General features: G+C 42.0%; 2 protein-coding genes across 11 annotated transcripts in view; one reads left to right on the top strand and one right to left on the bottom strand.

Annotated features, from left to right (window-relative positions):
• The window catches only part of LOC310755544 (ABC-type organic anion transporter ABCA8-like), an 84465-nt gene extending 72309 nt beyond the window's left edge, over positions 1 to 12156 (top strand). For all 3 annotated transcript variants that reach the window (XM_083598560.1, XM_083598558.1, XM_083598559.1), the window contains 11 exons: positions 1581 to 1704; positions 2621 to 2747; positions 3603 to 3694; positions 3958 to 4130; positions 4453 to 4528; positions 6080 to 6174; positions 6648 to 6767; positions 7320 to 7460; positions 8544 to 8623; positions 9167 to 9222; positions 10399 to 12156. In XM_083598560.1, coding sequence (XP_083454686.1) covers positions 1581 to 1704; positions 2621 to 2747; positions 3603 to 3694; positions 3958 to 4130; positions 4453 to 4528; positions 6080 to 6174; positions 6648 to 6767; positions 7320 to 7460; positions 8544 to 8623; positions 9167 to 9222; positions 10399 to 10497 — 1183 coding nt within the window. In that variant the 3' untranslated portion in view covers positions 10498 to 12156. The remainder of the gene's footprint in view (positions 1 to 1580; positions 1705 to 2620; positions 2748 to 3602; positions 3695 to 3957; positions 4131 to 4452; positions 4529 to 6079; positions 6175 to 6647; positions 6768 to 7319; positions 7461 to 8543; positions 8624 to 9166; positions 9223 to 10398) is intronic.
• Positions 12157 to 12450: 294 nt separating this feature from the next.
• The window catches only part of LOC310755543 (cholesterol transporter ABCA5-like), a 57126-nt gene continuing 54477 nt past the window's right edge, over positions 12451 to 15099 (bottom strand). For all 8 annotated transcript variants that reach the window (XM_083598553.1, XM_083598556.1, XM_083598550.1 and 5 more), the window contains one exon: positions 12451 to 14821. In XM_083598553.1, the coding sequence (XP_083454679.1) occupies positions 14714 to 14821 (108 nt within the window). In that variant the 3' untranslated portion in view covers positions 12451 to 14713. The remainder of the gene's footprint in view (positions 14822 to 15099) is intronic.

Raw genomic sequence — 15099 nt, 5'->3', positions numbered from 1 at the left:
TAGAACATTTGCAATCTATAAAACACTGCTTACAAATCAACAACTAAAAAAATAAGACAAGCATCACATTTAAAGCAAGCCATATTATATGATTAACAAATCAATACAGCATTTATAAAACAATATTAACAACGTTAACAATCAATCTTTAGCTCCAGGAGTTGACTTTATAAATAGAAAAATAATAATGGTGATCTTAATAATGTTACATACCACCCCAGTCTCCAAATGGTGAGAGATTCCAGGGGTTTCAGTGCATTCTCGAGTTCAGTTTTCTTTGAATGAAGACTGGCAGGGACTGGAGAGGACTTAACAGCATTAACTTCCCAACAGATCTTGCTTTCCCATTAAGCTTCCAGGGAAGCCCCAAAGCCCAGCACAGAACAAGCATGTCTCTTGTGTCTCCAGCTTCTTCACCTCCTTTCTGCCTAGCTTACACTACACTGGCTATTGTTCTTGTATTTGCCTGGCGAGGCCCCGGGCCCTGCAGTTCCATTAGATAATAAACACACAGACACAAATGTTTAGCTTATTGGGATAAAATAGGCCACAACTTTATTGGTTACGGAAGGGACGCGGGTGGCGCTGTGGGTTAAACCACAGAGTCTAGGACTTGCCGATCAGAAGGTCCGCGGTTCAAATCCCCGTGACAGGGTGAGCTCCCGTTGCTCAGTCCCTGCTCCTGCCAACCTAGCAGTTCGAAAGCATGTCAAAGTGCAAGTAGATAAATAGGTACTGCTCCGACAGGAAGGTAAACGGTGTTTCTGTGTGCTGCTATGGTTTGCCAGAAGCAGCTTAGTCATGTTGGCCACATGACCCGGAAGCTGTATGCCGGCTCCCTCGGCCAATAAAGCGAGATGAGTGCTGCAACCCCAGAGTCGGCCACGACTGGACCTAATGGTCAGGGGTCCCTTTACCTTTATTGGTTACAGACGTGAGCGGTTTGCCTTAGGCATTGGGCAAAATGATATCCGGACTTCTGCCCGTCTGCAGGGAGTCTCATAAGGGTAAACCACTGGTAGGTGGGAGCCCTATGATATACATCAATTAAGAGCACCCCCAGGGTCACCGATGGATTCTTGCCATGGCCCTAGCCTGCACCCAGACAGGATCCAGACCTGCAGTATGGAGCAGAGCAATTATGCTTATTGTATTGTTTATCTACTCAGCCACAGCCATTGCCTAAAGATCGGCTTGATGAGTTTGCTCTCATACCTCCTACCCCCCCTACAGATAGAGGAAGGAAAAAATTGGAAGTCACTTGGGGCATCATGCGGACTGTTCCCCGTCCCCCAACAAAATTCATACAACAATAATACTGTGGCTAGGGATATACAAACTATAATTATGCATATGTTTCTGCCTAGCGCCCCCCCCCCCCATGCATTTGGGACAGTTATCTGCAAACGCAGATGTAGTTTTGTAAGGCAGCATTTTCTGGGCTGTGACGAGTTTCCACATTAAGTTCAGAGATTCTCGCTTCCTTATGGACTGTTTTCTGCTTTCCTACTTGAGAGTGGAATTCATTCCTTGGTGTGCAGTGCTTTTGAAACACTTTGTGTGGTGTCTTTGATCTGTAGGATTTCTCCACAGAGAAAGAGCAGCCATCAGAATCCTGAAGAAGCCAGTCAGGGCGATGATAGAGATGTTCAAGAGGAAAGGGCAAGAGTTCAGAGTGCACTGGCCTCTGCAAATCAGGAAGAGGTAAAGCAGAATTATTGTGATTTCCTTGTTTTAGAAAGGCTTTATAGCTTGCTCTGATGTTCATTGCAGTGATTTGCTTGTGCAATGTAACATGATGCCTGCTCCAACTTATGGTCACTCTGGAAAATAAGCTTTTACTGCTTTAACATCTTGGGCACTCCCCGGGTACTTCTTATAAAAGCTGGAAGAAGTGGAGGAAGAGATGCTAAGAGAAAAGGACTGAGGCCTCCTAGATAAACAGAGCTCTATGTAGGGATGAGATATTAGTGTCCGGAAGAAGTGTGTCAGTACCTTAAGTGCTGGAAAACTAACTACTGCAGATACCCTGTTTTTCAAAAGCCAAGCCATGCACCCCCATACTTTTGAAAATGTTGATATCTCTACAGTAGCTTTTGTTATGTGAATGGTTATGCAGACCACTGATTGGGAACCACTGTCTTGGCTTATTAATATTAACATATTAATGTTAAGGTGACTTACTTGACCTAACAATAATTTGAAGCATCATCTTTTCTTCCATCATCTTTACCTGGTTTCTTAATATGCCACAGTTCTGACAGTTGTTTGCACAGGTGTGTGGTTGGGATGCTGGCACAGTTAGCACTATCTGATGATGTATACTTGAGGCATTTAGCTTTGGAGTGGGACCACAGTTCACTGATAGAGCTCATGCTTTGCATACAGGAAGGCTTCAGAGTCAGGTAAAGGGCATGGAAATCCTCTGCCTGATATCTTGGGGTACTGCCACCAGCCAGAGAGTAAATAGACAAATAGCCTGGCTTGTTATAAGTCAACTTCTTCCTATGTTTCTGTCTGAAGCAGAATGTCTTCCATGGTTCTTGCTTTGACCCACTTAAACCAAAGGTATGTACGTATATGTGCCGTAAGCAAGCTTCTCTCTTCTGCACCTATTTAGAGACCAGTTATCCTAGTCAGCAACTTGCGCAAAGAATACAGAAGTGAGAAGGCTTGTTCCTGTGGCAAGAAAAGCAAGACGCCGGGGAAAGTGGCCACCAAAAGTGTCTCCTTCTGTGTTAAAAAAGGTTTGCTGGCAATGGAAAATTACTGTTACAGCTTGACCAAGGAAAAGCATAACTTTTACTTTGTAGTCATTTTGGGGGATGCTTGACATTTGAATATACTGTAAGGGACTCAGATAGGAAGGAAAGGAATCAGTATAGGGGCAGACCAATCCTAAACCCCAGATCTGCTGGCTGCTTGGTGGGTTGGCTTCTGATGTGGTGCAATCAATTGTAAAGACTTTGAGTAGTACCTGGGAAGATGACTGAGGCAACTGAGAGTGCAATATTTCTTATGAATATAGCTACCCTTATTTTATTTTGTTTGTTGTGATAATGTGTAGTATCCTTGCAATATTTCTTATAAATATAACTAGCTATCTGAGACCATATAACACTGGTCTTGAAAGACCTTCGTTGGCTCCCAGTACATTTCCAACACATTTCAAAGTGTTGGTGCTGACCTTTAAAGCCCTAAACGGCCTCAGTCCAGTATACCTGAATGAGTATTTCCACCCCCAGTTCAGCTCGGACACCGAGGTCCTCCTCTGAGAGTCTTTTGTTGAATCACTGCAAGAAGCGAAGTTACAGGGAACCAGGCAGAGGGCCTTCTGAGTAGTGGTACCCTCCCTGTGGAAGGCCCTCCCAACAGATGTCAAGGAAATAGAAGACATCTGAAGGCAGCCCTTTTTAGGGAAGTTTTTAATGTTTGATGTATTTATCATGTTTTTAATATTCTATTGGGAGCCGCCCAGAGTGGCTGGGGAAACCCAGCCAGATGGGCAGGGTATAAATAATAAATTATTTTATTTTATTATTTTATTTGCTGGGATAATATGTAGTATCCTTACAAAAGTGTGAGTATGTGTGTTGTTCTAGGAGAAATTTTGGGGCTACTTGGACCCAATGGAGCTGGTAAAAGTACAACAATGAATATGATAACAGGAGACACAGATCCAACAGCTGGACAGGTAAGTGTGAGCACTAAAATGTACTCTTCTTTTTCATGAACAGATGCACCATCACTGCAAAAGCCAACTTCAGTGCATTACAAAGAGTAGTATGTCAATGGCATCAATAGCAGATTCCCATCTAGGGCTAGTAACAGGGAGGGATTTTTGCATGGGAGGTAGAAGATTGAGGGCTGGCCTTTAATTTCCTAGATAGGACTTTTATATTTCAAAAGATGACTCATGTTGGACAAATTTAAATGGGGCCACAATATTTTGGACAGGTCCTGATGAAAGGAGCTGATGCAGCCGCAACGGAAGAAAATGCTGTCGGTTTTCTTGGCTACTGTCCCCAGGAGGATGCCCTCTGGCCCAGCCTGACCATGAAAGAACATCTGGAGATTAATGCAGCTGTGAAAGGGATGCAGAAAGACTCAGCTGGTGTTGCTATCAGTCGGTAAGGGCAGCAAAAGATCCTGCTTTCATGGTACACTTCCTATCTCTTAGTTTTTGGGCTACTGAGTGCAAAGCCCTGCATTCTATACTTGACAGAATCGTTGGACTTTGAAAGCTAATTATTTTTAGCATTGACATTTCTCCTTGGGAGGTGGGCAGTTAGCATTAAGTTCTTACACTGGCAAATAGCACATGTGGTTCATCTCCATCCAGTATCATAACAGCACCCCTGAGATTCACTTGCAACCTCCCCTGTAATTCTTATGCAAAAGAGATCCATTCTAGAATACTCCAGATGTCGTTTCTTCTGCCCCTTCTTTCAGAATAGTTCAAGCTCTAGAACTCCAGGACCATTTGAAAACGGCAGCTAAGGCATTACCTGCTGGACTGAAAAGGAAAGTAAGTTCTGTGTTTTGTTAGTTTCTTGAACCGGTCGCCAAATATTTAATGTTGGCTAATGGCTAGAGACCAAGCGGCATCACAAGGTACTTGGGTTTGTTGCTCAGTCAGAGCTAGTTCTTTGCCACTGCACTGCCTATTTTCCTCCTTGCCCACACTGCTGCATCCTGGTCTTCACCGACACTGCCGCCTCCACTTCTTTGCTGCTGTTGTTTGCCAGGAAGTCCATCTCATCTGCCTGTCTACTGAAAGAAAATGCTCTCTCCCAGTTCCCTGTTCTGTTAAATGAATTGTAGGTTTCCAAGAGGCAAGACACAGTGATAACAGCAAGAACCTTTATTGAACTACAGAACTGGATAACAGGGGCAAAGCAACTGCTTATATCCATTTCTGGAGGCCTGGGCCACTCCCACTCCCAACGTGATTGGCTGTCTTCCAAGCTGCAAATCACGACTCAGAGTCCAAGGGCCAATGGCAGAGGCCCAAATCCTGAAATGTTCTATGATTGGATATCATGTATCGAATCAGAACACAGGAGCTCAGAGTTCTTAGTCCAGACTCAAGCTCAGGCAAACATGGACCACTGAATACATAACATTAAAAACCAGGGCCATTCACAGCCCACTACAAGGAGGGCGGCAGGTGGATACAGTGTGCAAACCTGGAGCCAGCCCTGGTTTATTAACATCTACATTGTATGTCATTATGTTATGCTGGCTGGGAGATTAGCCTGTCTTTTGAGTTAATTGGATTGGTTGTGAATAAGAAGATGCAGTGCAAGAGGATCACAGAACAATGTAGTCCATGGTGCAGATTGCTGTCTCGGTGATTTCAACAACATATCCACACCTTAGTTCTTAACAGACCTTCTGCTCTAAATATGCTGCAGTGTGTCCATTCAAAACTTTGGGGCTGAAAATTATCCTTGGAAGTCCTAATTGCCTTGCTTGTCCACCAACCTCAGTTTCTTCAAGGAAAAAGGGTACCAAAATCTCTTATTGGCTTATTTGCCTGTCCGAGCATTCAGCATCTTTTAGTTTGGCCTCGCTAGGGACGTTGGAGAATTCTGACAAAAGCGGTAATGAGAACAGAAATTGCCAATGCTTGTTTATCCATTCTGTTTCCGAAATGGAAATGAACCCAGCATGTACCACTTTGTTTTGCATTTACTGTTGTTGTTCTTTCAGTCTGCAAACAATACATAATTCATTATTCTTTCCACCGTTGCTTCCTTTGCACTGAAACAAATATTTTTGCCACAGCGGACTGTGAGACGGATAATGCAGTTTGGGCAGAAGAGAAACTACAGCACAATGGAATCAAGTGTGTGGAACAGAAAACAACGCCTTCTTACAATCACTAGTTCTCACTCACATATTGATAATTTTCTGGGTTTCTGCACCTGGGCAACTGTCACCACAGACTCATCTGTCTTCCAAAACCCTCTGCAAATATTATTAGTTGTATTTGTACTTACTCCCCACCCCAAATTATATCCTATCAAATGTTTGAAGCAACTTTAAATGGTTATTATTATTTCCTTCATTTTAGTTATGCTTTGCCCTGAGCATGCTGAGTAATCCTGCAGTGATGCTATTAGATGAACCAACAGCAGGAATGGATCCTAAAGGAAAGCGCCAAGTGTGGTGAGTGACTCATACACTTAATATCTCGAACCAGGTTTGTGAATTTGCAATACATAACAGCTTATCACTCAAAACAAAATGTATACTTATAATGATATACTTGCATTTAGGAATCCGAGTAAATATTGTGAATTTGTTCAGTGTCTTTTTGAAATACAGTGGTACCTCAGGTTACATACGCTTCAGGTTACATACACTTCAGGTTACAGACTCCGCTAACCCAGAAATAGTACCTCAGGTTAAGAACTTTGCTTCAGGATGAGAACAGAAATCGTGTGGTGGCAGCGGGAGGCCCCATTAGCTAAAGTGGTGCTTCAGGTTAAGAACAGTTTCAGGTTAAGTACAGACCTCTGGAACGAATTAAGTACCTAACCCGAGGTACCACTGTACCAGACAATAATGTCTGCTAGGAACAGGCTGTTTACGGCTCCTTCAACCCTACTCCACCCTAGTAAATCTTACATTGACTGCAGGAAAGCAATCCTCACTGCGCTGAAGGACAAAGACCAAGGAGCCATTTTGACAACTCACCACATGGAAGAAGCTGAGGCAGTGTGTGACAGAGTAGCCATCATGGTGACTGGACAGCTCAGGTGAGCTTTTTGCATTTTGTTTTCCAGCATATTAGGATACCATAAACAGCTGTTGTGCTGATGGGGCAAAAGTTTCTTCTTATTCTTTTTCCACCTTCTCATAAGAAGCTTGCTGTGTAGTTAAGTTTTTACCTCTATCTTCAGTACACTGTATTTTATTTTATTACTCTGGCTAGTGGCTGATGCAAATAGATTCTTCTGATTCTGAAGCTCGCCGTGTTCAACTTATAATTTGTTACGTTTTTGACAATAACTGTCTAAAGTGTGTTTTAAAAATAAATTTTATTAGAGTTCATAAAAATACAGAACTTAATATCAAATATCTTTTTTATCAGCATTGATCTAAATAAGATAAAAACATAGCAAGAAAGAAAGAAAGAGGAAAAGATAAAGTTCAGAAACTAAAGAACTTCCCATCTTCATCTGTCCGCTATATATAAACAATAATAACTTCATCCACTCCAACACTCAACAAAACCACTTTCTATAAAAAAACATTATCTTCAATCCTCAAATCCAAATGTCACAAATGCTGATTCCTTCCTTCTGCAGGTGTCTTGGTTCTATTCAGTATCTGAAAAGCAAATTTGGCAAAAATTATTTGCTCCAAATAAAAGTTAAGGGTGTGGACCATGGGGAGCTTCTGAATACTCATATTCTACAGATCTTCCCACATGCAGCTCGTCAAGAAAGGTAACTGCAGTGTTTTTCCTGCAGCTTGACACACAATTTCCTGAATTATTTTGGTTACTATAGTTTATGTTCAGAGGGACGCGGGTGGCGCTGTGGGTTAAACCACAGAGCCTAGGACTTGCTGATCAGAAGGTCAGCGGTTCGAATCCCCGCGACAGGGTGAGCTCCCGTTGCTCGGTCCCTGCTCCTGCCAACCTAGCAGTTCGAAAGCACACCAGTGCAAGTAGATAAATAGGTACCGCTCCAGTGGGAAGGTAAACGGTGTTTCCGTGCACTGCTCTGGTTCGCCAGAAGGGGCTTAGTCATGCTGGCCACATGACCCAGAAGCTGTACGCCGGCTCCCTCGGCCAATAAAGCGAGATGAGTGCCGCAACCCCAGAGCCGGCCACGACTGGACCTAATGGTCAGGGGTCCCTTTACCTTTATAGTTTATGTTCTTACTTATACCCTCTTACTTACCCTCCTTGAGCTTTTGGTAATGGGCCAGATGAACAGGATGGGGACAGAATACCCTTCTGCTTCTTCCTGTCCCCCAGCCTTCTAGGCCCCAATGAACCAGGACCTGCCACATACTGAAAAGGTGTTATTTCTGGAGACGGCCCCACACTCCCCATTTCAGGTGGCTTCTGTTTCTATCCATAGGTGGATGAGGAAACTCATGTGTTCCCCTTTTGAACCCAACAGCAGAGGCGGTTTTAGGGTGGCATGCAACCAGTGTGATTGCACTGTGCGCCTCCCCAGGAAGCACCAGAAGGCTGTAGAATAGAGTGAGAGAGGTGGGGGTGTGCCAAATTTTAGTGCTGCATAGGGTGGCGTTGAAATTTGAGAGCCCAAAGCATGCTGCTGCCAACAGCCAAGGCTGTGCACGAGGAGACCCTATAAAAATCTAGTCTTGTTGCTCAGCAGGAAAAGTTTCTCTCCTCTCTCTCTGTGTGTGTGCATGTTAGATTCAACTCCCCCCATTCCCCCATACTGGACTTTGGTTTTTTAACCAGGGCTGTGTACACGTAGACCGCTTGTACTGCACTTACTCCATTTGGATCAAAGCCATTCTGGTGACTGAGTTGATTTCCCTCCCCTTAGGATATCCACTTTGTTGGCCTACAAGATCCCAATGGAAGATGCGCTGCCTCTATCGAAGGCCTTCTCCATGTTAGAGGAAGGTACATCTAGACAGACTGTGTAGTTGTTTGTGGAGGATATTTTAATGCCCACCTGATTTAGGTATTGCCCCCTTTCCTTCCCTCTACGCACAGTGGAGAGGATCCCTCCTTCCGACTCACTAGGTAGGCCTTCCCTACCTCAACACCTCTAGAAAGATGTGTAACATCCAGCACATTAAGGGAATGTAGAGGCATACTGTATCTTGCAGGTTCCCTTGCTGCAAGAAGCCAGGTTACAGGGAACCAGGCAGAGGGCCTTCTCGGTAGTGGCACCCACCCTGTAGAACACCCTCCCACCAGATGTCAAAGAGAAAAACAGCTACCAGACTTTTAGAAGACATCTGAAGGCAGCCTGAATCAGACCATCGGGTTCATGTAGCATAGCATTGTCTTTGCTGACTGGCAAAGGCTCTCCAGTAACCCAGAAGGAACCTTCTACATAAAAAACAGATGCTCTGGCACTGAAATTCAGTCATTCCCATGAAAAGAACCCATCAAGCTGATTTGGGTCAACCAAACATAATTGGCTTTTTATCCACACAGCTAAACGAAGCTTCAGCTTTGAGGAGTACAGCTTTTCTTTGAACACCTTGGAGCAGGTAATGTGATTTTCAAATATAATTGCATGGTGGGATTTGTAGCACTGCATTCACCATTATTCGGCTTCCTCATGGGCTTCCTCTGCTGGATTGGAAAAGTAGTGCCAAGCATAGCTGTCAACCTTCCCTTTCTTTGCGGGAAATTCCCTTATTCCAGTGCCGTTTCCCACTGCTATCCTGGATTGTTAGTTATCCCGTAGACTGTCCCTGGGACAGGTGAGGCTGCTGATCCCTTATTTTCGAGGCTGCTGATCCCTTATTTTCAAATCTGAAAGTTGACAGCTATGGTGCCAAGAGAGCTTGGCAAGTGCCTCCCCAGCCAGTGCTGGATCTCTGCATGCAGAACTAAGGATTATCTATCCAATTGGGAATTTTCTGCAAAACCACTTTTAGGGATCTGGTGAAGTTCTCCTGAGCCTGACTCTGAAAAGAACTGAGGCAAGGCAAAGGGTCACCCTTAAAACCTCAGCAGAGGAGATTTTTCTGGCCTCTCAGATTGCCCCTACTGGAGTCAGTGGAATGGCCTTGCTCTGACATACTAAACGGGAAAATGGAGACTCTTCCTGGAAAGAACTGGGAGGTGGGGAGGAGCCTGCAATGCACCCGCAGGTGAATTCCTTGGTTTCTTCTGCTTTATATATTGTGTAGCTACGTGATTCCATTGCATACAAAAGGGGGAGAAACCAGCCCATGGGGCAAGTTAGATGTTTCTTGCAGGTCCTGAATAAGGGAGGGTGATTTTTTTTTACCCTTGATTTTCTCCCTGTAGCATCTTTTCCTTATCATGATCATTAGTTTGTGTACAGACAGTAGAAAGATTTCCCCACTTCCTTGGAGATGCATGGAGTGTTTGCTTGTTTTTTTGAGTTCTTGGATTAGCTAAAAAAAATATGGTGTTCATCAGGGGGGTTTTTTAAAAGAAAAATTTCAGCTTACAATTTTTGAGCAGTTAGGTACACATTCTGTACCTAATAATTTACTATATTTAAAGGAAATGGCAACTGACATGATGGAGTAGGCTCCCTCCTTTAAAAACAATGACAGATTTAGATCACATCTGTACCTAATAGGATTGAAATTTAATTACCTTCATTTTCATCAGAATGATCCAAAGAAATGTGATGCCTTTCAAGCACTACTTAGCTGAAGAAACCCTTTTTTTACTGTATTGTGCAGGTTTTCCTAGAACTTGTCAAAGAGCAGGAACGTGATTGTTTCGATCCGTCTCTGAGCACAGCCTTTGAATGGCAACAGCTGCAGCAGGCTGATGTTTAAGTTGTTCACAACCTAGACATGAAACTGATGTTTACAGGAGTAAGTGCTGGTCCCTTGAAACAAGAAGGATATAAGAAGGATCTAGCAGCCCGTCTCTGAATAATGTGTCTCCTTTAGCATGTGAGACTGGAGTCCAGCCTTTTGACGGGAGGACTTTACATATAGCTCTACGTACAGGTCTGTGTGACCAAAACCCATATTGGTCATACGCAGAGAATGAAATGTACCATTTCTGGACATGTTCATCCCCTGGAATTTTTTTGTTTTCCAGAAAAAAATGTTTTGAATTTTTTTTTTTGGGGGGGGGGGTGAATTGAAATATATGCAGTACATAATTCTTATATCATCTCAGCTTAATTTACTACTTAAAAACCATAAAATGCATTATGTATAGCTTAGAACATAACATTGTACTGTTTGGCATATTTATCAGGTTGGAAAAGGGTAAATGCCTTTGTGATTCAGCTTTCCCCAGCAAGTCTTTTCCCACAAGCCACTCCACCCAGGCCTTCCTTATTTTTCACTGCTGCTCTTCCTATGCTGTCTTTTTCTTGCTGTCTCCATGACACCAAGCACCAACAAGTTCAGTTGTCGCCAACTAACCAGCACTTGGCTAAATATGTACTTTTTTCTGGCCCCTCTAGTCCAGCTCCAGCCAATGGTGCCAAACTGAAAATTCAGAAATTATCGCAGCTGTTAGTTAAGGCCCCAAGCGGCAGGTAAACTAACTTCCACAGGAGCAGACAGAAAACTTCCCATGTCAAATGCATCACAATGTAGTACAAATGTCAGAACACATTACCCAACATCCATTAAAACTTAATTCAAATAAACATTACTTCTTCACACTTCATAGTAACATCGAACACTTTTGTAGTGTATCGTCATCTCATACAGTATGTGAAATAGGAACTGTGGACACAATTAGCTGCCTCAACCCATAGAACTTCATTTCAATAATATGCCGTTTAAATTCCAACCATCTCATGCTTCCTTCTTTCACCAGAAGCACTTTCTAGAAGATTATTTGCTTCCGATTCTAAGCTTTCCTTTTTATTTCCATAAGCTTCAGAGAACTGAAGGGTTGCATGAATGAAAGAAGCTCCTCTACTATTTAACATTTCCAGGCACAGACAAGCAGCTCTGCACATATTCTTTTTGGATCAAAGCTGTATGAAGCTGGCAGGAAAATTAACGGGTTGTACATTCCCCACAAGATTCATGAATTGTAACTACCTAATACAGTACCTTGCTTTACATAGCTATTAGAAACCATAAGGAAAGGAGGGAGTGAAAGACAGCTAAGGCTGAAAAATGCTTTACTAATCTGTAATGCCAAACCATAAAGAGATCTAGATTATTATATTTTTATTTTATCTGAAAAAAATATATTTGCATTTGCAGAACATATATTTGTGAAAATTGTACTAAGTTACGTCTGTCAGTTGATCAAGACTTGTAACGGAGCATAATTTCTGTTTCTGGTGCTGTTGTTCATGGGTTTATATTGTTAGAGATTGAAGTAAAATGATGTATGTAAACTAAAGTGGCAATACTTTCTCTAAGATTGTTTCCAGACAAGCAGCTCCTAGCACTAATCTTTCTTTTGTAAACTGCAAGTACTACATTTTTTAAAGTAATAAAAAAAGCAAAATGGAAGATTGGATGGAAGATTTGTTAGTACTACCATCGTGAAGCCAGCACGGTGTCACCCTACATCTGTGCAAGTCTGCCGGAAGCATGCATGTTAAAACAAATGCAAATCTGCTAGAACCCACAATTTAACCATCAAACTATAGAGTGCATCAGTGGCTGGAACATCTTTAATTTCATAAGTAGAGATATAAGGTATGGCTTTCATTCAAATTCAGTTTCTCATGGGGGTGTGATAATATGATCTCCACTTTATTCTCTTTACAAACTAATGCTAAATTGATTACATGCAAGTATGACTTTATCATATAAATGTTTATTCCTCTATTTTGTTATTCCAGCAGCCAATGGAACAGATTCATTGCTTGCCATGGTTATCAAAACATTAGAACTGGGGTGTGCTGCTACAAATTGTAAAGACCTTGAAACCGGAACACAAAAAGTTAAGTCTGTCAAACATGTAGTACATCTTGTGTGTTGACATTAAAAATGGCAAAAGGTAATGCAACGCTTTAATGTGCTGTATAAAGTGATTTAGTCATGTTGCCTTTACAATTTGCATTGGAAAAGTGAGAGAAACCCATTTAAATAAATGGACGTATGCATGCATGCAGTATACAGGTTTCTTTGCAACTTGCAATGGTAATGGTTTAAACCATCCAAAACAAAATGGAGCATTGGTAGTCTTATACCACATTACACATATATTGAAATGTATTTTGACATTATTGAATGTAATTCATAGTGGCTTAAAGTGATTGGCTGCAGACAAAATACTTATTTTGAGCTCATGAAATGCTGACTATACCCATCTGACCAGATCTATTCTGGATAATGTGACTGTTGTTCAGAACATGTAACCCAAAAGGGGGAGCTAGAACAATGCCATAAATGCCTTGTCACTAATTCTGAAGTGCAACTGCTTTTTTTAAATTAATTTTTATTGGGTTACATGAGTACAAACAGCATCTGTTTTCAGTTCAGAGTCCTTTCTACAGATCAGTCATACTCGACATGAGACGCTAATGTTTTAGTCAATAAAAGCTTGGGGGAGAAGGTGGGGGGAGAGAAGGGAGTACTAAATGTTCATTTTACATAGTGTTTTGTGTCAGTGTCACATGGGTAGGTTCTCTTTCTATTCATTCATCTTCACTGGTGGTGAGGGAGATTGGGAGGCAAGGCCTGGTTGATTGCCTTCACCTGACTGCAGTGAGTTTTGTTTGCATGGGTGAGGGACAGGGGTTGCTAGGTCAAGTTAGTCATATCGATTCATATGCAGTCGGTGAGTTCTTGCCTTGTTGGGCTGTGTATGTAATAAAGGGGAGCCACAATGGGGTGAAGGCATCCTCTTTTGTTTGTCCCCATGCTAGTTTCAGTTTGTTGGTTAGGTTTTCCCAGACAGTTTGGTCCCAGTGGCTTATGTTCACTCCTGAAGGTCACCTCCAGTGTCTAGTTATGATGATCCTGGCTGCTGAGCATAGGTGGGTTATGAGTTCTTTGTAGTGTGAGTGTGCCTATTGTCTTGGAAAATATTCAGTAAGGCCAGTTCTTGGGTGGCTTCTAGTACCTGTTTTGTTATTTTGCCTATTTCTTGTAGGACTGATGTCCAAAAGGGTGCAACCGCTCCAGCATTTTGGTGGGGTTCCTGGGTGTGTCAGCACCACCTTTCGGGTTGTTAGGTACCATCTAGAGATAGGTTTCAATGTGAGTTGCCTTCTTTTGGCTTATATTTAAAGGGAGGTTTAGACCACAGTTTAGTCCATTGGGCAGGGTTTATTTCATAACCCATATTATGCTCCCATTGTTTTTTGACTGAGATGAGGGGATTTCTGGAAGTGCAACTGCTTTTTTAAAAAGAGTACTGTAGTACAATAAAGAGTTAACAAGCACTTCAACAATGACCATAGCAAACAAAGGTCCATGCTCATTCAATTAGGTCAGCAGCAGCTAATGCTGCCTTTGCTGCAAACACATCATTGCTGGATATTTGTAAAGTGGCAACATGATCTTCTTCCCTAGGCACTACAGACTGGACGTGTATTCTTCAGCTGATGCTAGCACAGTGTTGCATCAGGTTCTTTAGTATTCGCACTGCAGTTGGGAATCGCTGTGGTAAGTCCCAACTCAGTTAACCCTTCCTTAACCCACTGAAATAGGACGATTGGTCTTACCTGAAGCTTAAATTTAGTGGGTTAGAAAGAGTTTGCTGGCGCCCAGCCATGGTCCTTCCCATAAAGCTAATGAGTTTTTTGAAAAATAAATTGCCCCCAAACAATATATTAAGTACATTGCCCTCTTTCCACCATTACTACAGAACAAAACAAAAGGATAAAATCATAGAGGTTTTCATTATTACTTTTTTAAAAAAGAAGCAAGTCTTAGAATAGTAGTAAGAGTATTAAAAAATAAAGGCATTTCATAATATTTCGTAAGGCAAAGAAGGTTTACTCAATTGCTCAGGAATAGGCTCTGTAAGATATTTGTTCTCTAGAGCCACAGCAAACAAATATTTAGCAAAAACCGTGACAAGTGAAGCTCTTAAATTTCTGCAATGTGAAACAAATCAGAAAATAACTCTCTCCCCCTGGGATCTTTCCCAACTAATTGTTCCATTTAGGGTTCCAAAATTGCTCTCTTCCTCTTCTTGCTCTTTGACAAGTTCCATAAATACCTAAAATGAATAAGATAAATGAATTAAAACATTGATTCTGCCCATTCCTATAGCAGAATAGTGCTCTAAGCTAGTATAGGTTTCTAAATCTCCACCAGGCAACAGTGCTATACTACAAATCATCTGTACATGTAAACATAGAGGTTTTTCTTCTTGGGGATCAATTCCTGATGGCACCCCCCACTATGTGACAAAACATCATTAGGTATGTAACTAATTTATGAATTATAAAATTACAATTTTATTTAAGAAATGTAAATGGAGACACCACACCTATT

The sequence above is a fragment of the Podarcis filfolensis genome (assembly GCF_964270895.1).
Source record: "Podarcis filfolensis genome assembly, chromosome: 2".
NCBI classification, from domain to species: domain Eukaryota; kingdom Metazoa; phylum Chordata; class Lepidosauria; order Squamata; family Lacertidae; genus Podarcis; species Podarcis filfolensis.
Note: the sequence above shows the minus strand (reverse complement) of the source record. Positions and strands in the feature narration are given on the sequence as shown.